The sequence below is a fragment of the Sminthopsis crassicaudata genome, chromosome 1 (assembly GCF_048593235.1).
Source record: "Sminthopsis crassicaudata isolate SCR6 chromosome 1, ASM4859323v1, whole genome shotgun sequence".
NCBI classification, from domain to species: Eukaryota; Metazoa; Chordata; class Mammalia; order Dasyuromorphia; family Dasyuridae; genus Sminthopsis; species Sminthopsis crassicaudata.
Window position 1 is genome coordinate 326,773,139 of NC_133617.1, and position 25,685 is coordinate 326,798,823.

A 25,685-nucleotide genomic window follows, 5' to 3' on the forward strand; every position below is an offset into this window, starting at 1 on the left:
TCAATCCAAAACTACTAGTCCTTTTCCCTCATCTAATTCTTCTGCGACATTCTTCCTCTTGCATCTCATTTGTATAATTTTTTCACCTTTTTCTCAATTATTTTGTTTTTTAGAATCATATCATACTTAGCTCTGCCCCCCATCTTTCTTTTGACCAACCCATATGACAGTCTTAGACATATGGTTTACATTTCCAAATATAAAAAATAGAGTTTGTTCCTATTATAATTAGTTCCCTTATAATTAGTCTTTGATATTTATCTTATAGTTCTCTTGGATCTTGTATTTTTCTATTAATTTTTCTATTAAGTTCAAGTCTTTTTGCAGCAGAATACTAAAAGTCTGGCAATACATTGAATGTGTTTTATTTTTTTTTCCCCATTCAGGATTATGCTTAACTTTGTTGGATATGATATTTTTGGCCTCAACCTCAGTTCTTTTTGCTTATATCTATGTAGATATCTATCTATCTATATATCTATCTATCTATCTATCTATCTATCTAAACTGTTCTAAGACCCCATGGTCTTCTAATGTAGCTGCTTCTAAATCTTGTATGATGCTAATTGTGGCTCTGCCATATTTGAATTTTGTTTTTTTTTTCTTGATGCTAATAATATTTTCTTCTTAACCTGGAGGTTTTAAAATTTGGATATGATATTCCTGTGGGTTTTCCTAGTAGGATTTCTTTCTGTTGATTATTTGTGAATTTTTTTTCCCTATTTCTACTTTCCCCTTTTTGTTCTAACACTACAGGACAATTATCTTTAATTATTTCTTGTATTTTTGTATCAAGATTATTTTTTTGTTTGATTGTAGCTTTCAGGTATTTCAATTACTCTTATGTTTTCCTTTTTTTTTTTTTTTCCCCCCTCCTTCCCCGTCTCCCCCCATGGCAGGTTGACCAATACATGTTAAATATGTGAAAGTTCTTATGTTTTCTCTTGATCTCTTCTCCAGAACAGTTGTTTTTTCTTATGAGATGTTTAATTTTTTTTCATTTTTTATGTCTAATTTCATTTATCTCATTTTACTCAATTTTTCATTCATCATATTATTTTTCTTGGTCTCTTATAACTTTGCTGGCCTCCCTTTGCCCAATTCTAATTTTCAAGAAGTTGTTTTCTGTAAAGGACTAGAACTGAGCATATGTATTTGACCTAGATTCAAGGTAATCTAGCACTTAGGGCTAATTACCAATTGGACAATTCTCTATTAACATGTTTGAAAGATGACCCTACTCAACTCTATTCAGGGTAGATCTGTGGGTGTGGTGAGAGAAGGGAGGAGAGATCTTCAGGTGGAGTAGAATGAGGAGGATCATTCTTTTGGCTGTGGAGAGAGAGGAAGGAGGTGTGGAGATTGCTAGATCTAATCCCCTGAAGGCTACCCCAAAAGACCAAGAATAAAGACTTTTGCTTATCTTGACTCCAGCTGATTCTAAGATATCCAGGGTCACAACAGTTGTCTTTTTTAAGATTCTAGATATCCTTTTTCAGATGATTGATTTTCTTTTCATAATCTTGTTTTTCTTGGGTTGTTCTTATTTTTTAAATTTTTTTTCTTTAGTCTCTCATTTGATTTTTTAAAGTTCTTTTGTGAATTCTTTTTGGGCAGATAAATTTTTGATATTACTCTTTGGGGTAGGAGAGTTTTTTTTTTTCTTCAGTATTCTCTTGAAAAGATGAACCTCATAACAACTTCTCTGTTGGGTTCTTTCTCCTTTGCTTGTTCTTTTTTTTAGCTGTATGTTATTGTAGACATCTCTTCATGATCACTACCCTTGCTTTTTTCCCCCATAAATTTTACTCTGCCATCTTCTAAAATCCTCTCCCCAAAATAATTTATTTTGTGAATAATTTATCATAAAATTTTACAAATGAAATTTCTATAGAACCAAATTCACATTTGTCCCAACAGATGGCAAAAGATAACATAAAAAATATAGCAAGAAAAAACCCTATAGGCATCTTTATATAATTGGATGCAACTGTGTCATGTACACTAAAAGTCTTTTCTAAATACTTATTTCAGATCAATTGAAGACCACTTTCCATTCAATATTGTCATTTTGCAAGATAAATTGCTGCATCATTTGCAACCATTTATCCACACCCTTTTTTAACGTAAGTGGTAATTTTTTCCTTCAGTATGATTTGTTTACCTCAGCCATGACCTCTGGTGCCATCTTGGCCACTAGCCACAATACCCCTTTAGGTTGTTTCTCTTGCTTCCTGTGTGTCTTTTGGTGCTGTGAAATTTTGATTTTACACTTTCCAGAACCAATATAAATAGCTGTTTTCTAATAAATTCTTCATTAATTATCTTTGTATATGATAAAAACAGAATCTTCTTTCACTTATTATTGTCCATAGGAAGTTCAATATTCTCAATCTTTTCAAATGGCCCAAAATATTCTTTGATTTATTTTTTAGATGCATTTGTGTCCTGTTTACCCACACATACTTTTTTGAGGAGCTCTTTTCCTTTTAAAGCATTAACACTTTGAGGGACTTGCTATCTTGCCATTCAGTTTGTTTTCTTTGAGTTCTAGGACCTCATCAACATTGGCAGCATCTTTGAAAAGCACAAATCCAAATCCTTTTGGTCTTCCAGTGACTGGATCTGTTTTAATTGTGCAGTCTCCAGATTCTTCAAAATGAGACAGGTACTCAATTAGATCTTTCTTGTTCATATCCCAGTTTAGCCCTTTATTAGACATTTTATTGTCACCCTGCTGATTCTTGCTGATGTTGATTTTGGACAAATCAATGAACTTGTTATTTCTGTACTCATTCATGTCCTTCATGGTGGTAGTTTTGTCAGCCAGGGGCAAATGGCAGGGAAAGTGGTTTGTTGTATGAAGTTATTTTTAAAATGGCAGCAGAAGAAAACAATATATGTTTCAATGTGTACTCTTGAGTCCATCATCTGAGTCATCCCCTCTCTGGAGAGGATAGTATGTTTCATCATGAGTCCTTTGATTGATGATTGTGTTGTTCAGAGTTCTTAAGCCTTTCAAAGTATTTTGCCCATATAATGTTATTGTTATTGTCTACATCAGTGGTCCTCAAACTTTTTAAATACGGGGTCAGTTCACTGTCCCTCAGACTTTGGGAGAGCCGGACTATAGTAAAAACAAAAGCTCACACTCTGTCTCCGCCCCTCGGCCCATTTGCCATAACCCAGCGGGCCGCATGAAAGTCCTCAGCCGGGCTGCATCTGGCCCTCGGGCTGTAGTTTGAGAACCCCTGGTCTACATAGTTATTCTTGCTCTGTTCACTTTACTGTACATCAGCTCATACAAGTTTTCCCAGGTTTTTCTGAAACTATCTACTTCAGCATTTCTTACATACAGCAATATTCCATCATATTCATATAACATAACTTGTTCAATTATTCCCCAATTGATGGACATCTCCTTATTTTCCAATTCTTTACTACTATAAAAAGAATGTTATAAGTATGTTTTGTAAATATAAATCTTTTTCCTTTATTTTTAAGGCAGATATTAATTGTGGTATTTCAGGGTATAGTTCCAAATTACTTTCCAGGGTGATTACACCAATTCGTAGCTCTACCAACAGTTCAGTAGTGTACCTGATTCCCCCAGCCTCTCCAACATTTGTCTTTTTTTTTGGTCAATTTAGGCAAGCTCATTAGTGTGAAGTAGTACCTCAGACTTATTTTACTTTACATTTTTTAAAATTATTAGTGATTTAGAGTAGTGATATCAGACTCAAATAGAAATGAAGAGCCATCATACTATATATAAGGATCTCTGTAGGTTGAATGTTGATTTAGAAAACTACATATTAACATCATTTAGCTTCTATTATATTTTAACCTGGTTCAAATTGCACATGGGCAATGAGTTTGGTACTTATAATGTGGAACGTTTTTTCATATAGATATTTATAACTTAGATTTTTTTTTCTTCTCTGAATTGTCTATTCATATCTTTTGACCATTTATCAGCTGTGGAATGGCTCTTTAATTTGTTTTAATTCAGTTCTCTATTTCAGAAATGAAACATATATGAGAGAAACTTGCTGTAAAGATTTTCTTCTAATTTCCTGCTTCTCTAATTTTTAATTTCATTGGTGTCTATGTGTATATGAGTCTCTCTGTGTGTGTGTGTGTGTGTGTGTGAAAACTTATAGAATTTTATTTAATCAAAAGTGTTTATTTTACCACCTGTGAATTTATCTCTTGATTTGGTCATGACCACTTCCTCTATCCACAAATGTAAATAATAATTCCCCTCATGTCCCTCTAATTTGCTTAAGATAACTCCCCAAATATCTTGATTTCCCTTAGAAAAAATTTTGGCTCTATTTTCTTTGCCTTTATCTCAGCTGCTTATACATACATACATACATACATATATATATATATATAATTTCAGTCTATGCCATGTGGTACATGAGACTCAGAATTAGGGGACATGAGCTTTATTTCCTGATTCATCACTCACTAGAATAAAAAAAAAACCTGTGGAAATCATTTTGTGCTTTGTTTTAATTCCTTGTCTATAAAAAAGATGGGGTTGGAATAAATGCTCTCTTTCTAGTGGTACATTTCTATGATTCTATGAAAACTCTTGGGAGTAATGAATGCTCTTTTCATTTGTCCTAAACTGACTTTAAGCTTTGAGGAGGCTCCCTTTGTATTCTCTGGAAATTAGAGAACCTAGACTTCTTTACTTTATCTCTAGCCTTCACAATTTTATAGATTTTGATCATATCCTCTTTCAGATTTCTTTTGACACTAAAGAACTATAATCCCTTTTTGGCCCATATTTATACAGCTTCTGCTATCCTCTTTTTTTGTGTATATAATTATCACAATTACTTGTAAAACTTTTTTTTTTTTTTTGGCTGAGACAATTGTGGTTAAGTAACTTGCCCAGGGTCACACAGTTAGGAAGTGTTAAGTGTCTGAGGCCAGATAAGGAGAGAATATTCTTTGTCTAGAAAATTAGTTAGTCAATCACTGCTAGGCTGAGCTTAGAAGGCAAAATTCTTTCTCCAGTCTATGTCCTTCACCTCCCTTCTCCTTTTGCTTTAAGTTCCTTGCTTTCATTATTTGTCATCTCCATAGAGGAATTAGGCTCACCCTTGTTCCAATTTCATTTCAACTTAAGTTATCTAAAGAACATTTTACTTGTAGTTTTAGTTTAAGGGGAGAGCCTAAGCTGGGTGGATGGGGGAAAGTAAAATGCTTCCCAGAAAGCATAAACGAACCAGGTTTGGAACAGGAAGATTTATTCTGACATAGAAAAGGAATGCTAAGCAATAATAAGTCACGGGATGATGATAATCAGTTAGAAGGTTAATGTATAAGCCTCCTTTGGGCATTTATTTACACCAGGACTGGTCATTTGTTGTTTTCCATATCAGTTCTATTAAATATAACCTGAGGCATGCCAAGAGATCTCTTTGATCTTTTTGGTGGCTTCTCTCTCTGTGGGCAGTTCTTTCTATCTTGGTGGGTCTGCTGCCATTGTCACTAAGTCTGTTTCTGTGGCTGATTTCTCGGGATATTGGAAAATGCCTGATGCCTTTTAAGACTCACAGGGTTTCACCGAGAAGAATAATTCAGAGGCAGCTTTATCCCAGTCATAGACCCATGTATTTATGTGCTGGAAGAGTCCTTCCTTTGAGCTCAGAAAGTGATCTTTATGCTCTGAAGCCAGTAGGAATTTCCTATTTGGCGTGTCCTTAGAATTCCAGTTTTGCAGCCAGTGAAAATTGTCTTCATGATCATTAGTATATAGAAAGTATCTATACCAGCTCAGAAGAAGGAGTGCAAAGATGCGGCATCTGATATAACCAAAGGTTCTTTTTTTTGAAATATCTTGATTACCAGAATCTTCAAGAAACAATCTGTAATAACTCTTCTAAGTCACAATGTATGGTTCATTTTTTTAATGTTTAAGTACTATATAACTGGAAAAATGTTCAACTCTCTCATACAGAAATTCACATATTTTGGGACTAAACTGTGTTAAAATACTTCAAATAGCTAAATGAGAGAGATATTCAAAGACAGTGTTCATCAATAAAATTTTACAATAATCTGTTTATAAGGTTGAAAGTAATCTTTAAAACTCTTGAGTGCTGATGTCCAAAAGAACAAGAAATGTTCTAATATTAAAGTCTATAAATTAAAGTCATCCTGAAGAGGCCTAGGTTAAATCCCTTCCAGAGGGAAGGAAGAGAGACAGGAAACAAGTATTTATCAAGTGCCTTCTATGTGTCTGACACTATGCTAAATGGTTTACAAATATTATCTCATTTGGTCCTCACATTAGCTTCTGAATAGGTGTTGCTATTATCCTCATTTTATATTTAAGGAAACTGAGGCAGGAGCTAAGTATCTTTCTTATAATCACGTAGTTGTTTTGAACTCTGATATTTCTGCATCAGGTACAACATTCTATTAACTGCTCTATCTGCCTTTAAGGATTTAATTTCACCTTGTTTCATGGACACATATTGTTCTATTATGTAGGAATAATAGAAATTCACATATGGCTAGGTCAATAATCATTACCTTCTGAAAAGCAACAATTATACATGAATTTATTAAACATAAATAACAAAATAGATAATTCCTTTCTTTATAAGATTTTTTTTATGACTGGATTTTGTAATTTTTAAACCTACAGTATTTATTACCTGGGGTTCATGAAATAAGTCTTAACAGCTTATCATTACTCTAAACAAGGTGGCCAGTTCATAAAGAACTTTCTGCTCTTTATCACTCCAACTTAGCTGAGTTTTTGTTACAAGATTTTGCTGCTATTATTCTTTCCCATCTTGCTCTCAACTCCTATGTTAAGAGTGTTGTTTTCCATTAAAAAAACAAAAATAAAAACAAAAACAAAAAACCCCAACATTTCCTTGAGCTTTGTTCTCCCTCAGTAGCTGCATATTTATGCCATTGCTTGCTTAGTCTCCACTTTATGCTCTGTTAATGTAGCTTAAATTGATTGGACATTCAGTTCATTTGGCAAAGATGTAAAGTCTAAATAATTATAGACCGTGAAGATAAAAGGTGAAGGAAATCAGCACTGAATATGAAGCTTTGTATGACCTTGAAAAGTATATTTGGAAAAACCTGTAGGAATTCTGTTCAATTTAACAAGCATTTGTTAAATGCTTACTATGTACAAAACATTGTAAATTGGAGATATAAAGCTGAAAATTCAATAAACCTTCCCCTTAAAATGGTTGCCTTCTCTGGTACTGATATAAGCAATACATTTGAAGAGAGAAAAAGTAGAAGTGACTGGCCATGGAACAAAAGATGTATATTTGCAGCTAAGGTTAATTATATTTTCAGAGCTTCATAGAAAACAAATAAGAATAGAGGGGGAGATTGATTTATTATTTAATTCTAATCAATTTAGAGTTTATTAAGCACTATGTACTAAGCACTGGTTTAGATATTGGAGATTCAAAGACATAAACAAAATAACCTCTGTTGTTGAGATTAATATTATACCAGAGAGCAAGATGGGAAGCATCTACCCAGATAATAAAATGAAAAAAAAAAAAAGCATGCAAAACAATTGCAAAGTAATTTTAATTTAGGGGTAGAGGCAAAAGTACAGAGATGAGAGATGGAACACAAGCATTAATCAGTGGGATAGTTTGGCTGGATCATAGAAGTATAAGAGGAAGTCTTGTAAAATCAGTCTAGAACACATTTGGAGTGAAAGTGTGTAGGATTTTGAATAATAAAAAAGGGTTTGTTATTAAGAGCTGAAGGAAAGTTAATGTGATGGTGACGGTTTAACCTGCCTGGAATATAACAACCTCCTATTTCATCCTCTGTTACTAATGGAGAGAAGGAAGCTATAAATTTATGACTCAACAAAGAAGACTGAGATCATCAATCCTGGTGAGTTTCCACACCAATAATGGAAGAGAATGAGTTCTACTTTGTCCCTGTTAAACTTGAAATATCTATATAGAATTCAGATGGAAGAGTTGTGGAGTTTAGGAAAGGGATGAGGGCTGGACATGGAATTTTGTTTAGAAATTTTGACTGAAACCTTGGCTGATGAGATCACCAAAAGAAAGAAAGAGTTTAAGACCTAAAATAGAGTATTGGGGGGGGGGGGTTTAGTAGTAGAAAGATGTTTTTTGATTGATAACTACAGAGAAATTAATGTTTTCTAAACCATGATCCTTAAGCAATCTCACAGTTTTTTTTGGTGATATATCAGAGGCCATCTAGAACAACCCTTTTTATAGATTAGAAAATTAAGATCTAGCAAGAGCAAGGCCAGAGAGGTAATCACTATGAAAGTTAAGCTTTCTACTTCAACACAATACAATGCAAACAATAGTCCACTTTGATTATCTGAACTATCAGTGGAATGGTAAGGTTGGGAGGGTAAAGAGGAGAATCTAAGCATCATTCAATTTGATTTTAGTACTTCTCACATTAGAATGTAAATGTGTATGGTCTGAAGGGAATTTAATTTAAATCAAAGTATTAATCTACACTGAGGAACTGATGTATACTATCCAGAAAGCAGTTTGGCTTTCTCATCCTCAAGTGGTCCAAATCATCCCTTTAATGCACTCCATTTTAGGAGTAGTGAACATCATTCAGCCTTAATGATGTAGACCTTTAGCCTTAAAGTGGTGCTACTGTTTCTCAAAGCTTCCTGAGAGACAAAAAATGGCTATTAGTTAAGTGTTGGAATTTCAAATTGAGAGCCAAAATGTCAACAAAGTTAGTACTTGAAGATGTTAACTGTCAAGGACCAGGAAAGCAAAATTTGCCTTTACTTGCTATACATATAAAACATCTATTGTTTAATTTCATTAAAAATGATTGGTTATTTGGTAGTTTTGCCCCTAAAATATTTCTTGGGGAATTGATTCATTCTCCAAACACTTCATCTTTGTCTTCCTTACAAGTGACTTAAGGAGATTGAGTCCCTGGAGCAGTTTTCACAAGGGCTTTGCTACTCAAATGCCCTGAATTTTCCAAGATTGGTGAAGCTTAGGTCATTTTCTTCTTTCATATGTATTACATCAAATAGGATTAATTTCTCACCCTTTTTATTTTTAACAGAAAAGTGCTTCCTAAAATTGTTTTATGGAAGAAAATACTTCCATCAAGTTCTTGGTTCTATTGCTAAAGTACAGTTTTTATTATTGCTTATATTTCATATTACTTTATTTCCTGAAATTAAAGGATAAATAGTCAGAACAGAAAATGATCAATGGAAACTTACCCCTCCACAAAGACAAAAAATATCTCTTGTTCCTCTTGAATTTTTCATGTTTTGTTTTGTTTTTTAACTAGAGGGATTAAGAGATAAAAGAGGAGCTTAAAGCTTTTTACTTGATTTAAATATACGAGAATGATTACTAAGTTGAGATATTTCTACCTTTTTACACTAATTGTAATATAAACTTAAAAAGTCATATTTAGCAAAAGACAGTTTTATATAGTTATAATAGTACTTCATAGTTGACAAAATCCATGCAAAACACTATGGGTATATATTACAGCCCTTTTGAAAAATCAATTTAAAGTGATTCATAATTTATCCAGCCACAGCTACTTGGGTCTGCATAAAAATCTATTTTAAGGATATGCATAAACTGGAAAACATATTGAGCATCTCAGCACCTAGTAGTAAACACAGCACCATTCTGTATTCATGTGCCAGATTTACATGAACATTGACCTTTTAAAGGATCAGCATTTGCCTTATATTTTTGACAGTTAAGCATCTGTTGTTTTTTTTTTTAATAGCAAAGAAATGGGAGAAAAAAACCGTGATTTTGGACGTTATAATCATAGAGCTTAAAATCTAGTAATAAGATATGTTCCTTGAGGAAAGGGAATGAGCTCTTTTTTTCTCTTCTAAATATCTAAAAACTAGCACAATACTACTATACAAGAAAACTAGCACAAACATCATTGAATGAAAATACATATTTCTTGGCTCTTTGAAAAATGAGAACATATATGGAGAAGTCATGAAAGATTTTTCACTTCTAATTGTAGTTCTATCTAGCCATTATCTACATTCAGTTTTATCTACTCTATGGGTTTTGTGCAGTAAATTCTTAATTCCAGTAGTTCTGAGACATTTCTCCCCATGGTTCAGAGAATGTAGCCCTACTTTTAATATTATCAAAAATAAAACATAATTAGGAAAGATCTAATGCTAAAAAAAAAAAAGTATAACATGTATTGCAAGCAATAATAAAATGATTTGTGCATTATCCACTCTTTTGGATCATTAATGAAAATGCATTTAAAATGGAATTATTTAATTTGTGAAAAGAGATTTTTAAAAATTTATTGTCATCTTCTGAAGCATATAGCACTGTGGATTGTACATAGAAAGTATTCAGCAATTTTTTGTTATGAATGGTTGTTTAGGTGAAAAGCTTAAATATAATGAATGATGTTAATGACTTCTGGTCTCAAGCCCCTTTTCTGATAATAATACCTATAAGTCTGGAGAATAATGACTTAGTAAGGGTTACAGCTATATGTTGACTTGGATCACTAAATATGAGTTTTCTAAAGAATGTCCCTTGTCAAGTCAACAAGCATTTGTTAAAGTCTTACTCTGTGACAGGCACTGTGAAGTACAAATTCAAGAAAGTCCTTTCCCTCAAGTTGCTTAGATTCTTATGGTAGAAGACTTTAAAAAGTAAGCTACAATGAAGGGAAGAAAGGAAAGAAATAAGCATTTATGTAGAACTGCTATATGACAGGCACTAATAAGCACATTACATGTCTTATGTCATCTTTATAACAGCCCTGCTCAGGTAGATGCTGTTTCTATAGTCATTTCACAATTGAAGAAATTGAGGTAGACAGAAGTTAAATGATTTGCTCAGAATCACAGAGGTAGTATCTGAGGCCAGATTTGAATTTAGGTATTCCTGACTCCACACCCAACATTCTATCTACTGTATCTGTCTCAGGAGGAGAGAGAAGGATGCACAACAGTCACATTGAAGAGTAAAGAAAGTCCAAGAGAAAGATCAGGAAAATAACCTGGAGAAGAATAAAGGCACTTCTTTAAGTTGGGAGGGATCACAAAGATGGAACAACTTCCAATGTAGTCAGTCCAGAGCTGGGGTGAGTTTCAAGGGTGGATAAGATTCTGAAGCACTGTAAGCAAAAGTCCAACTGGGGAATTCGGAATATAATCTGGAAGGAAAGCAGTTAGATATTAATCTGTGGATTGTCAGCATTTATTAAGTATCTGCTATGTTCCAGGCATTATACTAAGGAGACTGGGAATACAGAGAAGGGAAAAGAGTTCCTGCCTTCAAGGATTTTACACTCTAATGGGAAAGACAGCAGGCAAATAAATATGTGTCGCAACAACCAAATTTAACAGAGGGAAAACATTAGAATTCAGAAGGATAGGGAAAGGTATCTATAGAAAGTAAAATTTTAGTTGAGACTCAGAAGAAGCTAGGGAAGCCAGGAAAGTCTTAGAAGTGGGAATTTAACATAAAAAATAGAGAATGATTTAAAAGGAATAAACAAGTTCCATCAAAAAAGGACTTCTTGGGAAAAGTCATCAAAAAGGTTTGAATGATCACTTTGGCTACAGAAATGCCCCCTGAAAATCACCAAAAGATTTTTAAAAATCCCTTTTCCTCATAAATAAAAGAACAACCTTTGAGAAAGTTATAAATATTCTACCATTTAGATCATTATAGAAGTAGTTTCTTTCAAGCTGAAAAATAATTAGAATGAATATAAAATGTATCACTTCAGTATTTAGAATTTTTTTTTAATGGTAAAACAATCATAAGTTGCTGTTAACAACTCTGAGAAGAATAGGAGATTCAGAATTCAGAGAATTACTGAAAGCTTATATATTAAGAGCCTTTTATGTCTTCACATTAACGATAAGATAGATGACCTTAGGACTAATAAGTCTTCTGGGAGCCTAAGTTCCCAGACAGGTATCCTTGACCTGGACCACTTTAGGGATGGCAGCTAATGCCAGGAGCTCCTTCTAAGCTCATGCCCTACAAGGATAGCCCTCTAAGGCCAGGGAACACTAGCCCATTCCCTTTACCTCAGTTCCTGAGTAACCACAATCTCCAAATTCCTACAATTTCAGTGGTCAGTTTTCTTCAACATTTACACAAATCAATGATTTATATAATGTCTCCCTACATTTTCAAAGATGTTAATACTTGAAGGAAATCAAAAGTCGCTTATATTCAGAAAAGAGTGGGAATCTCTTATTCAAGACATCACCAGAAAAAAATCCAGTCAATCTAAAAGAACTTAATAAGAGTGTCACCTGTGTGCCAGACAACATGCTAAATACTGGAGATGACAAAGAAAGGCAAAAACACTGACTGCCCTTAAGAAACTTCCAATCTTAATGGCAGAGACATGTAAATAGATACATACAAAGAATCTTACACAGTAGATAAGAGATAATCTTTTATCTTCTCCTCCCTATGTCCAATATGAAAATATTTATTTTAAGGAATGGAATTCCATCTTTTACCTGCTAAACATCACTTGGAAGTAACAGGGAATTAAAAATCCTCAAAAACTAGGGCTGGGGTTTAACTTTCCAGATAACATGACCTAGAAGGGATAGGAAGGGCAGAGCATGGGAGTTAAGTGGTGGTTCCATCTAAATGGTATTGACCTCTAGAGGGACTCAGGCACAAAAATTTCAGAATTAAAAGGAACTCCAGGGGTCAAATTGACTAAGCATAGATATCTTTACCAGTTTTGTAGACAAAAGGGGGAAACAGGTGTCATCCTTTTAGAATCACAATTTTCTTGTTTCCTTAAATCTTTTTCTCAAGAAAAAGGTTAGTTTTTTATGTATGTAAGCACTGGTTTGGGAAGAACAAAAATGCAGAATGGTGATACTAGAATTTCCTAGCAAGTCTCTGAGCCAAGTAGACAGTAACAAACTATAAAATCTTAAAATTTTGCAAAAGATAGTTGAGACTAGCTCATACAAATTTATTAATTGAAGAGGACATTTTTCTTTTGGAAAATGGTACAGTGTAGCTTTTTGTTACAGTAGCTTTAATCTGTATCTGAAGAAAAGCTCTGATATCATTCTACAGGGCACAGGAAAGATGATTCCTTTAAAGCTAAACATTTGGGTTGCTTTTTAAAAGGTGAATCTCTATATAAGTCCAGCATCCAAGGTTTCATCCTCTTGTAACTTTGGACTTTTTGAGGCATTGAAAAAACCAGTAGCTTAATTTCTACAAATAATGGTTTTATTGGAGGAAAATTGCAGATGAAGAAGCTGATAGTATCCAAACATTGAGATTCCAGAGGAATCATTCATTTAGAAGCAGCAATGAAAATGATGACCATGCAGTTCAATGACCATTCCTCCCCTCTAAAACTTCACCTGATTAGGAACATTTCTCAGCTGGAAACCCTAAGTGGGGAAATACAAAGCTTTAGAATGGGGGTGATCTGTTTTCTCATTTGCCACTAAATATGTGGACCTAAGGATCTTGAGGGATAGTGAAATGCTTCAGTGTGTGTAATAACTAAGACTATCAATATAAATGAATATTCTCCCATTGCAGGAGAATCTTGTAGATTTTTCCTAAATACATAGAACAAAGAGCTATAATGACTCCTTCTGGCCAAGGAGAGAGAGCAATCCTCTCCTCAGGATGTTATTTCAGAATGACAGCTGCTTAAGGCTTTGAAGGTCTTTGATCAGAATGACAGTATGTAGCAAAGGAGCACATACCTATTTAGGCTTATGAGAAACATCCACCCAAGATCTCAGTGGAGAGTTATTTAATTATAGACAATATGAAGAATACTTACTTTCTAAAAACCTAAGGGGTAATGTGGTTTGGTTTGTCCAGTCTCAAAAGCTTTCATCTATGCTCTTACAGCAGAAAGGAATGTTCCCTCACTTATAGCAGCAAAGAGAAGAGAAAACATCTGACTCATCGTACCAGAAATCACGGCAATTGGCCAATGAAATGCTCTTTTCATGAGAGTCATTTGTGTCAAGTATTTGCGTTTCAGCTGTGGACTTAGGGAATAGATCTTGAAACAAGCCAAAATCTAGATAATTGTGTATACTAGTTGATTACTATTTTCTTGATCTGTATTCTTGACACTGATATTAAATGAACAGAATAATTTTTTTTTTTTCCAGGAGAGTAGGAAAAAAAGTAAGATTACTACTATGACATGACAATTGTGTAGGCAAAGTTGAAACATTATAACCCCTGGGTTTTTACTGTCTACCAGGGAGTCTTCACTATAACACATACAACTTGACTTATATCAAAATTAAAAAAAAAAATGTTCATGTCACCTAGAATAGACTTTTGTCTGATTTTAAACATATAATATAGAGACTATATTAAAAAGCAGCCCTCATCAGTCATACTCTTTTGTGTGTCAAACCTCAGGTGGAAGCCACCTGTCTTTCCAATCCACTTCTCCAAGTTCTATACATGATAGTAGTTTCTGATTTGTATTTTTGTACAGTCCATACATTATTGAAGACAATCTCAGTACCTTAAATCTGTAAGACCAGGAAACAAAAATTTGGTCATTTATCAAAGAGCATGAGTTTTAATTAGACATTTTAATTTAGACCTGTTAAAATATTCCCAGAAAAGAAACTAATAATGTAAATATGTATGATTTTCCCTGAAGATGATTATAATCAAATCCCTTGAATCTGGGCTAGACAATTGAGCTATTGAAGAGGTAAGAGATAATGAAGTGTATTTTACCTTTCCTTTCTACAAGGTCAAGTCCACTGACAGCTTTTTCTAGAAAATGGACTACAAGTAAGCCATCTAGGGAGGGGACAGATAAAATAAAATGGTTTACCCAAATAAGCCTCAGTTCCAGAAAATGTTCATTTGCAGAATATGGGTATTGTTGAGTTCTGAAGGTTTGCATTCTCGTTTGTGATCAGAAGCTGTGAGGAGCACAGTGGGATTCTGCTTTTCTTTTTCATTCAGAAGGACACTGCAGTACACCCACCCCATAGGGCAAAGGTGGGGAAGGGGGAAACGTTACTTTTAGCCTTTCCTCCTTGCTAGCTTAAGGGGTTGTTGGCAGATAAGCATTATGTTTGTTTTGCCCAATTCTTCTGGAGATTCTTACAGGAAAGCAGGTTTCCAACAGTTTAGGAGGCACAGCAGAAGCAATATCTCTATGTAAGCACTGGCTCTACCCCCTAAAAGGTTTCCTTTGAGCTTCTGTGTATCAGAGTGAAGCACATTTGCTTACCTTCAACTATGTTTCCCCACTCCACAATAGAAATCATTTGTTGAATGATACTTATGTCACAGTAAGTAGTCTATGGGAGGAAAAAGCAGAGTAGTTTTCTTAACTTTAAGCTTGGCAATTACAAGAATCCTAGGATCATACATTTTTTTTCCTAGAAAGGACCTCAGAGTTTTTTTATCTAGTACAATCCCTTCTGCAGATGAGGGAACTGAACCCTAGAAAGATTGGTCAAGACTACCCAGATAGAAAAGGGAATCAGGAGTGAAATCAGCAGGGGACAGAAAGTTGGACCTGGGATTAGGAAGACAAGTTCAAATTCAGCCTCAGACCCTGATCAAAATCCCCTGACCTGTGCCTCAGTTTTCCCAACACTAAAGTAAGGATAATAATAAAACCTACTTCCTAGGGTGGTTGTGGGGATAGAAGGAGATAATATTTCTGAAGAGCTTTGCACACTTCAAAGTGTTATGTAGGGGCAGCTAGGTGGTGCAGTGGATAGAGCACCAGCCCTGAATTCAGGAGGACCCGAGTTCAAATTTGGTCTCAGACACTTAACACTTCTTAGCTGTGTGACCCGGGGCAAGTCACTTAACCCCAGCCTCAGAAAAAGGAAAAAAAATAAAGTGTTATGTAAATACTAGCTAATATTGTAGTGTGGAGAAATCAGCACATACTTTTGATAAAAATGAAGTATATAGACAATGTCATAGTTTTACCAAACTGATTTCTGCATGATGAACAATTGAGACATATTGCTTCTTGTATTCCTACACACACACACACACACACACACACACACACACACATCCACACACACACACATCCACACACACACCCATATCCTATTTATTTGAACAAAGTGACTGGTGCACATATCCTCATATTGTGGCTCAGACTGTCCTGGCTTTAAAAATTAGCCCTATAATTATCAACTTTATTATTCATGTAGCAACCTCTTGTCTCCTTCATGTTAAATATTCTCACAAATTTATTGTTGCATTTATTCTAGTTATTATCTATACCTCTGTCAACATTAAAGGGGGTGAGGGTGAGAGGTAGTCAACTTGAGTTGATGAGAAACGTGCTGTTGGGTAAGCTTAGTAGTTAGAAAAACTCCCATCTCTCACAGAAAAAAAGCCCATGCAATCACTATAGTATCATCAGGCAACAAAGTCTATTCTTAGATCAAGCTACTTATCAGAATAATTTTGGTGTTTTACCGCTTCAGCAGAAATGAAGGGGATTAATGGGCATCTGGCATATGTGACTGACTCCCAAGTTATTTTCCTAATTTCCATGGCTGAATCATGAAATAGATTCATCCTTCCTGCCTTCAAAATGTTTTCTAGGACTAGTATATCATGAAGTTGTAATGAAGATCAAATGAGATAATAATATATGCATAATGCTTTGCAAAGCTTGGAATTGCCAAGAATCGTGACCTACACCATACATACAACATAGACACCATGTTCTTCATCTCAACAAAGAAACATCTTATATCTGATTCTGAACCTATAAATTCTGGGTACCTACACAGAGAAGAGCCTATAGTCTGTAGTTGCCCAGAATTCCTTAAATTAACCATGAGTCCTTCTTAAATTATTTTAGCTTGGGTTGAGTTTCATAAGAGGACATGTGGTCCATGTAATAAATAATACTTGACAGTGGCTGCAACATAGCTATCACCTTGGAAAAGGCTATACCTAATTATTGATGCTCTCAGCCCTTGATATTATGCTTATATAAGACTGACCAGCCTTCTTGCCTATCAGACATTCTGTGGTAAAAACTAGTTGTGTTTTTGTTGGTGTTTTGCATATGTAGAAATTCATATGCAAAAGAAAAGCATAACTTGTAGCAGATTCTGTTCTTCTGAATGTCTTCAAAAAAATAAGTCAAAGAAACTTACTCCATGATACTGGGAAATATTCCAGCCTCTCCAGTCCCCAAGATTCTGAGAAATATCCAGGCTCTTGATAATGGGAAAGGATTTACTTAACCAAATTGAAATAAAGTTGCTTAACAAATAAATTAATAGTTCGGGTTAAGTAAAAAACAACAATGAATTCTATTCTTTTCTATCTGTATTTGGACTGTCTCCTTAGCATAGTTTGTGACAATCAGAGGGCTAAGAATTTGAAATAAATTTATGTAAATGATACTCTGTTGCTCCACCATCCTTTTTTTAATCAATATCTCATCTTGTAAGTCCAGTGCAAAACTCTCAATCTCAATTCCAAATGCTTTTTCCATAATTTGGGGTGCACATGGTTTATAAATAAGCCCTTTTTTGGTATTCAAATATTACAAGATTTATTTACTGCTAAAATTTTGTTGCTTTTTTAAATGCGATTCTCTAGGATGAGACTTTAGCTTATACCTGTGAGCAGGATAATCAAATCAGATGGCATTAACAAGGAGAAGGGAAAGAGGAATAATGGAACTGAAGACTCCACAAAGAAATGAAATCCCGTTCTTAAATTGGGGACATTTATATAGAATATTTTCTATAAAGAGTTTTTCATGCTATGATATGACAAACACATACAAAAAAGTTGTAGTGCAGCTCTTAATTTTTTTTCTAATAAGTTTATTGAAGCTTCTGCTTATAAATATGTGATATTATGATAAAATCATCACATTGGTGAAGCCATATTTTCTCACCATGTAACCTCATGTGAGACACAAAGCAAAAACAGATTATGATTCCTATCATAAGCCTCCTCCATAATGAGATTTAATTATCAGAGAACAATGTTGTTAATGTATTTTATTGGAAAAAAATAATAAAATCAGATGGATCTGTTTCTTGTTTTAGAAGTTATGTTGAAGTGAATCTGTCCGTTGGACTTTAGAGAACACAAGGATCATGCCATATTTTCTGGCAATATTAATTGGAAGAGTTTTTCTAGAAAATTCAAAAAAGGAAGGAAAGATAAAAACTATGCAACATGTTTGACATTGACCTTATTTTAGTGAATTAAAATTTTCTGGAGTTCAAAGATGATGTCTATGTGCTAATGGAAGGTATTCATCAAAACGAAACACATCACTAATATCTCAAAATGCAATTAAAAAGAGGCAACACAGACCCAGAATTTCTAGAGGACTGTACTTTCAAGAGATATTCAAATAGGAGATTCTTTTCAAATTAATTTTTAAATGTATTTTACACATCTATGGGATTTATTGCTGATCATTTGATAAATTTGTATATTTAGAAAAGATCTACTGGAAAGTTAGCCCCAGAAAGTGATGTTAAAATTTGAATGACTATTTTTATTTTTGGCCTCGCCCAAGAAATCAGTAGAAAATCCTAGAGCTCTCCAAATTGAAAGGTGGGGGTCTTCAATTGAATTGTTCCTTCTCATAGCATGTACCTACAAGGAACCTATTTCATGATGTAATTATTTTGTCAAGTGTGAATGGGTGTTTCTTACTATATAGTATTGATTTAAAAAATTATTACCATTATGTGTTTATATGGTTTCTGTGCCATAATTGTCAGAGGCGATGTAATTTATCCTTATTACTAGTCTGGTAAAAACAAAGGCCACATATTAGAACTACCATTTTAGTGAGGATCAAATCAAACCCAAAAGGCTAAATAATTCTTAATAATTCAGTAAACTATTCACAAAAGCAGCAATTAAAAGCCAGTTCTCCTGAATCAGGTCTTCTACTAATGTCATTATCAATTTGGTTCAATTTTTAATTTTTACTAATTGGATGTAAAATAAAATTGAAAACATATTGAGTTGAAAATTATTTGACATTACTTTAACTGAATTCTTGCATTTTTATCCAGATAATTTGGTGCCAAGTCAGCAGCCTAGCAAGATTACTAGGCCATATTTATTCATAATGCTTTTGGTATCTACCTTAATAGTGGATAAGTCCAGAACTATTTCTTGACTCTCTTTGTATTCCAGTAGCTAGCCCAGTACCTGGAACATAGTAGCCATTTGGAAACACAAATTCTTCTAGGTTAGTTGATTGCTTGATTGATCCCTAAATCAATTGTTAATGAAGGGATAGAATCATTTTCAATGGATATTTGTGGATACTTTGATAACAGATACTTGATAGATTCATGTGGACCTGAATTGATAAAAAGTGATTTAACTCAATTTCTATTAGGTAGCATTTCTGCACTTAATATGATTTAGTAAATTTGGGACAATCTTTAGCATAATACTTTGAATGTAGGAAATAGTTGGCTAGAATCAAAATTTTACCAGTTCATGTTTTCTTTCAATTGATAGATTGATTGTTTGTTTTACATGTGTTTACTACTCAATGTGGTTCAGGTCTATGTTTTCCAGTAAATTCCCCATATAATAATTACTATACAGTGCATTTTATATTGACCTTTTATAAACATTGACCAATGAGTTGCATAAAGTGAATGCTCAGTAAATGCTTGTTGAACTCCATGATTTTGTTGTACTCTATCCTTGTGATATAGAAATAAACTTAGGGAATATTCCTAGGAGGAATTTAGTCAACAGCACTACTTTGAGGATGTGTGCTGGCATCAGTACATGTAAATGGTCAGGACCTGAGAGATTCTCTAATCTAATCCCCTTATTTTACAGCTGGGGAAACTGGAGCAAAAAAATGGAGCACAGATCATTAGAGATTGTATTGGTACTAAAATTTAGGTTTCCTCTAGAGTGCTGTGGTTTCAGAATGACAATCCCGAAATGAGCAAAATTCTCACTCACCAAAAAAAAAAAAAAAAAAAAAAAAAAAAAAAAATTATGTTCACTCTGTTATATTCTTTCAATAAAGTATATACTATAGAAAGATTTTCAAAAATAAAAATTGAAAAAAATCTGAATCTTAAATGACTAGATTATTCAGCTAACTAATAATTCAACCCAATAAACATTTATTAAAAACCTCCTACATGCCAGCTAAGTGCTGGGGGATAGAATTAATAAAAAAGAAAGATAGACTACCTTCAAAAGAGCTTAACTCTAAAGGAGGAGATATACAAAAGGAGGCAGGAAAGAGGGAAGGTGACTGGACACCAAGGAGTACCCAGCCTGGAATATATAAAACTGAAAACAGAGCATTAGGTGCACAGTGAGTGAGCCCCAAAATCCAGTTTCTGATCTTTATGAAGGAAGGCATTGGGAGGAGTTAGGTACTCAACTCTGTAGCCCTTCAGTCAGAGAGGAGAAGAGACTGAAGGAGATGATATCACTGTGAGTTTGCCAACAGCTTGGAGGGGCCACTTACTCCATAGAATTGAAACCAGGCAGAGAAGCAGATACAAAGTAGAGTCATAGCTGCTCACATTCTCTGAACATTCTAGTTAGTTAAAGTTATATACTAAATACTACATATTCATAATAATGACTCAAAGGAGATGAAAGGTCTGAAAGTGTTTTCTGAAATTTCAAAGAAAGTCAAACTTAGCTTCATTCTGTTTTTATAAAAGGTTGTGGTTGTATTCTCATTCTTAGTGGCAATCTATTCATGCTATATAAAAGAACTTCTTCTGAATTACAGTATTACTCCAAATACAACACTCTATTTCTTGTCCAGGTTGTGGAACAGAGAATTGGCCAGACCTTGAATTGCCTTTGTCCATTAAATTTTGGATTGTAACTTGGTCTTTTTTTTTTTTTTTTTTCCCTGGATTTCAGGTCTCATTGTGCATGAAGGGGCAGCAGTTTACAGAGTATTTAAGCGCTGGAGGGCGGTTAATTTGCACTGGGATGTATTAAATTACGACAAAGCCACAGATATAGAAGAAAGTAGCCGAGGAGAGTCTTCAACAAGTAGGACATTGTGGTTGCCACTGACAGCTTTGCGAAATAGAAACTTAGTTCACCCAACACAGTTAACCTCACCAAGATTTCAGTGTGGCTATGTACTATTACACCTGTTCAATCGAATGAGGCCCCATGAAGACTTGTCAGAAGATAACAGCTCTGGGGAGGTTGTGATGAGAGTGACTTCAGTGTAATGAAAATGTAAGGATAATGCACTGTGGACCATCGAAACAGCATTTTGGAATGTAGTTGCAATGAATGGTGAAACCATAGCACTTCTAAAAACATATATGAACTTTTTAAATTTATGCTTTTTATATGAACAATGGAATTGCAAATACATTTTCTGAAAAAAAAAGTCCATTTGCTCTTTGTTTTGTGATTTATGACATCTTTTTATAAGTTGGTACTTGGAATCATTTGAAATATAATTTACATGTTATTAGTTGACACAATGAAGAAATTGATCCTTACAGCCAAAAATATTTTTCTTGCTTGTTTTAAATATATTTTTACCAAACTTTTTTTGCGCTATGTGTAATTTTTCAGCTTTGCAACTGAGAAAGATTTTAGGTGATGGTTACAGACATACACTAAATTACTATTAGATTAGCGAGTCAGATGTACATTTGTAGGCACTCTTCAAATACTCTCTTTCCTCAGATTCATGATGCCATAGTGTATTTTTGGATTAATTGCCCAAGGTAGCACAGATCATCCCACACTGTGCTGGGACTAGAATCCAGGTTTCTGGATTGAAATGGGATCATTGTGCAAAATTAAGAACTCACACATAACATGCTTTCTAATTTTAAAAAAATACTTGATATCTTTATTTAAATTTTCATCTCTGTAAAATACCCTGTGTTTTTCCATTAGTAAGCTGATACAGAATGCTACTTGTCTAAACAAGGGCTTCTTAAACTTTTCCCACTAGCGATCTGTTTTCACCCAAGAAATTTTTACATGACCCCGGATACATAGGTATATAAACTAAGTATACAAATCAAACATTGACTCATAAGTCATAATTTCATAATTCCTACCTTCCGTTACATAACCCTATATGGGGTTACAACCCACAGTTTAAGAAGCTTTAGTCTAAAGTGATTGAGACACTTTTGACTGTTTATCCTTGGCAACAAATTGCAGTCTGTTAACTAGCAATTCTATTAACTTCACTGGCTTTTAGTTTTTGAAAGCTGTATCTTAACACTGATCTTAATGGTGAGTAAACTATTTCCTGAAAGAATTATTTCTTTCCAGCCTTAAAGGTATTTTTTAAAAGTTTACTAGAATGACCACTTACTACTAACTTCCATAAGTGCTGCTGTTGATTTTTTTTTCCTTAATCAATGGTCTTCATAACTGACTGGCTGAAAAACTTGGTCATCTACTGGCCAATTATTTATTGACAAATCAATTTCACTAAACACACTTGTGCTGGCTCTTAAAAACAAGCATACACTCCATTGCCAGATGCATGTGTACACAATTCTTACAACATTGGTAGGATTTACCAGACCTTATATTCCATTAGCAAAGGCCTTAATAACCCAAGGTTAGCACCATGCTAGGCTGAGGAATCAGAGATGGACTTGAAGCCATTCATTAAATGAAGGGAAAAAATACATCTTTCAAAGTCAAGCAGTTTTATTCCTTGAGAAATATTGTTAGCTGGTAATAGCTGTGAATTTTCTACTTTTCTAAACCTCTTGAAGCATATATTTCAATGTATAATTCTTAAAGAAATGAGGAGACAAATATGAACATGTGGGTACTTAAGTATTTCTTGAGTTTAATTAGAAGAACCATGTTTGATTAATGAATAAATTAAAAAGTAGGTGATATAAGGCATGTTATTACTTAATAACTTACAAATAATTATAAATGAAATACTTAATATTTGCATACAGCATTTGTATACTAAATTAACAAATCCTACAGATACTTGATTTAATATTACTACCAAAAATAAATGACTCTCCAATAAGATACAAAAATGGGAACTGAGTAGAAACCTAAAGAATAAGCTATTGGTCGAGAAACCAATGAAAGGAGGGAAATGTTGGATGATGAAAGTAGATTCTCTGCCAAAAATGGTAATTAATCATTTGTACCTAAGGGTTTTTTTTATTCTTACCATGAAAATCATCAGCCACATATATTGAAAAATAGAGATAATGTTGGCATTTATTTTACATTCTAATTCTCTAAGTGCATAATAAAGAGACTTCAGATAAGAATTAGATGTCAGAATCATAACATATCTGATCAGCCTCAATAATTAGACTATACTCTTGAATGCTGATTAACTGACTTAACCCTATCCCCAATTTTGAGATAGAAGGTATTAGATCTTTTCACTGAATTATGCATTGAATGGACACTTTAGCAGAAAGGGAATATACTGAGACAATCTACTTGGCAAGATCCTCTCTACTCTTTCAGTCTTCTCCCCTTTCCCAGCAACAGTGCCTGTGTCCATAATTATCTGTGGTACAGAAAGAGAATAGTCAGTCATGCCCACTTCAGGCCTATGAAAATTGCACCCTTTATTAACATTGCCTTATTTTTCAGGGAAAGAAGTATATGATTAATGGAGATTGAAAGCTACCCCAAAAAAAGAATACAGAGGGTGCTTCTTAGTAGAAGTATTGTCAATATTGTCAAAATCTCATTATCAGTTTATATGTGGAAAATTATCTTTCTAAATATAAATATATAATTTCAAATGAAAACAGCTTAATATTCCAACCTCACTCCAAAAAACAAACAAAAAACAAACAAAAAAAACACCTCACAAAATAATAAAAAAAAAACAGAAAAATGGAAAGCACATTTTTGTATCACAAAAATCAAGTAAAATATTTTATATCTCATTTCAAGTTTTTTTTTTTTTTTTAAAGAGGTATCTAATGAGATTCCTAAGAAGAACTGAGATTATTTTCTTTACTTTTCTTTGGCAGGATACCATTTACTCCATCCAATGAAATAAAAATTAACCTTAATTTTAAAGACAGAGGATATTTTATGACATCTTCCAAAAAACTCCTTTCTGTAGCTCATATTCAAATATGGTAATCCTTACTTCTTCATCATATTTAGAGAAATAGCAAGTTCCAAGCAATCTTTTACAAATTCATAGAACAAAAGTTCCAGATCAAATAGGTAGCAAGTGGCCAAGCCAATATATAAATCCAGGTTATCTGCATTATTTTCACCACATCAAACTGTCCGTTATTTCATTTACACTGAAAATCAGATTTCCATTTTTAATTTCTTAATATACTTTAGGTGATACATGCTAAAATATAGCAAAGACTGCTAATATTTTATCTTGTTTTATTTCTGATCCATTGTTTTCTGAGCTAGTGTTGTATAAAGTCTTAGGGTTTTGAAAAAACATAATTGCTGATAATAGATAATGTAAGGACTTATTATTGATTGCGGGACAATCAATGTTTGCTATTTGAATTATTTCATTAAGTCTCTGCTAGCAATCAATGTCAACATATTCTTGACTACCAGGACATATAATTTATTGACATTTCTTTTTATTATCTTCATTTTTTACAATACTATACATTTGAATTCACTAGATAATTACTATTTTGAAAATTATTTTCAAATTTATCCTATATCTAGAGAATTATGTACCAAAGGATATCTCCTATTCCATAATTTCTCACAATTGAAACAATGTTGTTTGTGTTCATTATAGCAGGGAAATTCTGATTTAAAATTCTTAGAAAGACTCTGAGATAAAGATATCTATAGTTTAACTTCTCAGAGAAAAAAAAAAGAAAAAAAAAGAGTCTCAGCCCATCTGTGCTGCATACAGAATAGTAGAGAGAAAGACTAAGGAATAATTCAACAAAAGGTACATACCCCAGAGGTATCTTCACATGGATCCAATAGTTACCTGATTGTTCTTTCCTACCCAGTTAGTCTAGCAAGTCATTCATGGTTAACAATAGATTTCTTTTTTCATCCTTGGGGAAAAAGCAGCTAGCAGTTCAGAATAATTAGGTGAATGACATTTTGACACAATGATGGAAAAACAAAAGAAAATTCTTTCCAATAAAATTTTGAAGGGTTGGGTTTTTTTTAAAGCATAATGTTAAAATCACATATTTTATCCTAATTTTTTCATAATAAATTATTTTGTTTTGTTTCAAAGTGGTTATTCCAGGTCCAATATATCTTTTCTCAAGAAGTATATATTTTTTCCAGAATGGGAAGTAGATTTTTTTCTAAGAGTTACAGAAAGTATTAATAGTATGAAATAATAGTATGAAAGTATTAATAGTACTCTTGATATTTGAAAAACTTGCTTTATAAAGCTATCCAACAGGAAATATTCTTCATAGCTGATAGACCACAGAAGATACATTAGCTATGACTGAGAGATCTATAGAGAAGAGCATCTTATTACAATGGTACATTTAGCTGTTCATCACAGCTGCAGAGTGTCTTTATGGCTATAGCAGGTTTTAACCTTCCCAAAAGCTGTAGTACCATCAGGGATCAAAGTGAACAGGGAAGGGGAGGGCGAAGTGGGAAAATGTTCTCATTATACCTACAAAGCTATGGAAATCACCATGGGAATTT

General features: G+C 33.6%; 1 protein-coding gene and 1 pseudogene across 1 annotated transcript in view; one reads left to right on the forward strand and one right to left on the reverse strand.

Annotated features, from left to right (window-relative positions):
- MARCHF11 (membrane associated ring-CH-type finger 11) overlaps positions 1-23,897 on the forward strand; it is a 142,027-nt gene extending 118,130 nt beyond the window's left edge. The window contains exon 5 of the mRNA XM_074279105.1: positions 20,943-23,897. Coding sequence (XP_074135206.1) covers positions 20,943-21,265 — 323 coding nt within the window. The 3' untranslated portion in view covers positions 21,266-23,897. The remainder of the gene's footprint in view (positions 1-20,942) is intronic.
- LOC141552215 (heterogeneous nuclear ribonucleoprotein D-like pseudogene) lies at positions 2,106-2,809 on the reverse strand (annotated as a pseudogene).
- Positions 23,898-25,685: the final 1,788 nt, after the last annotated feature.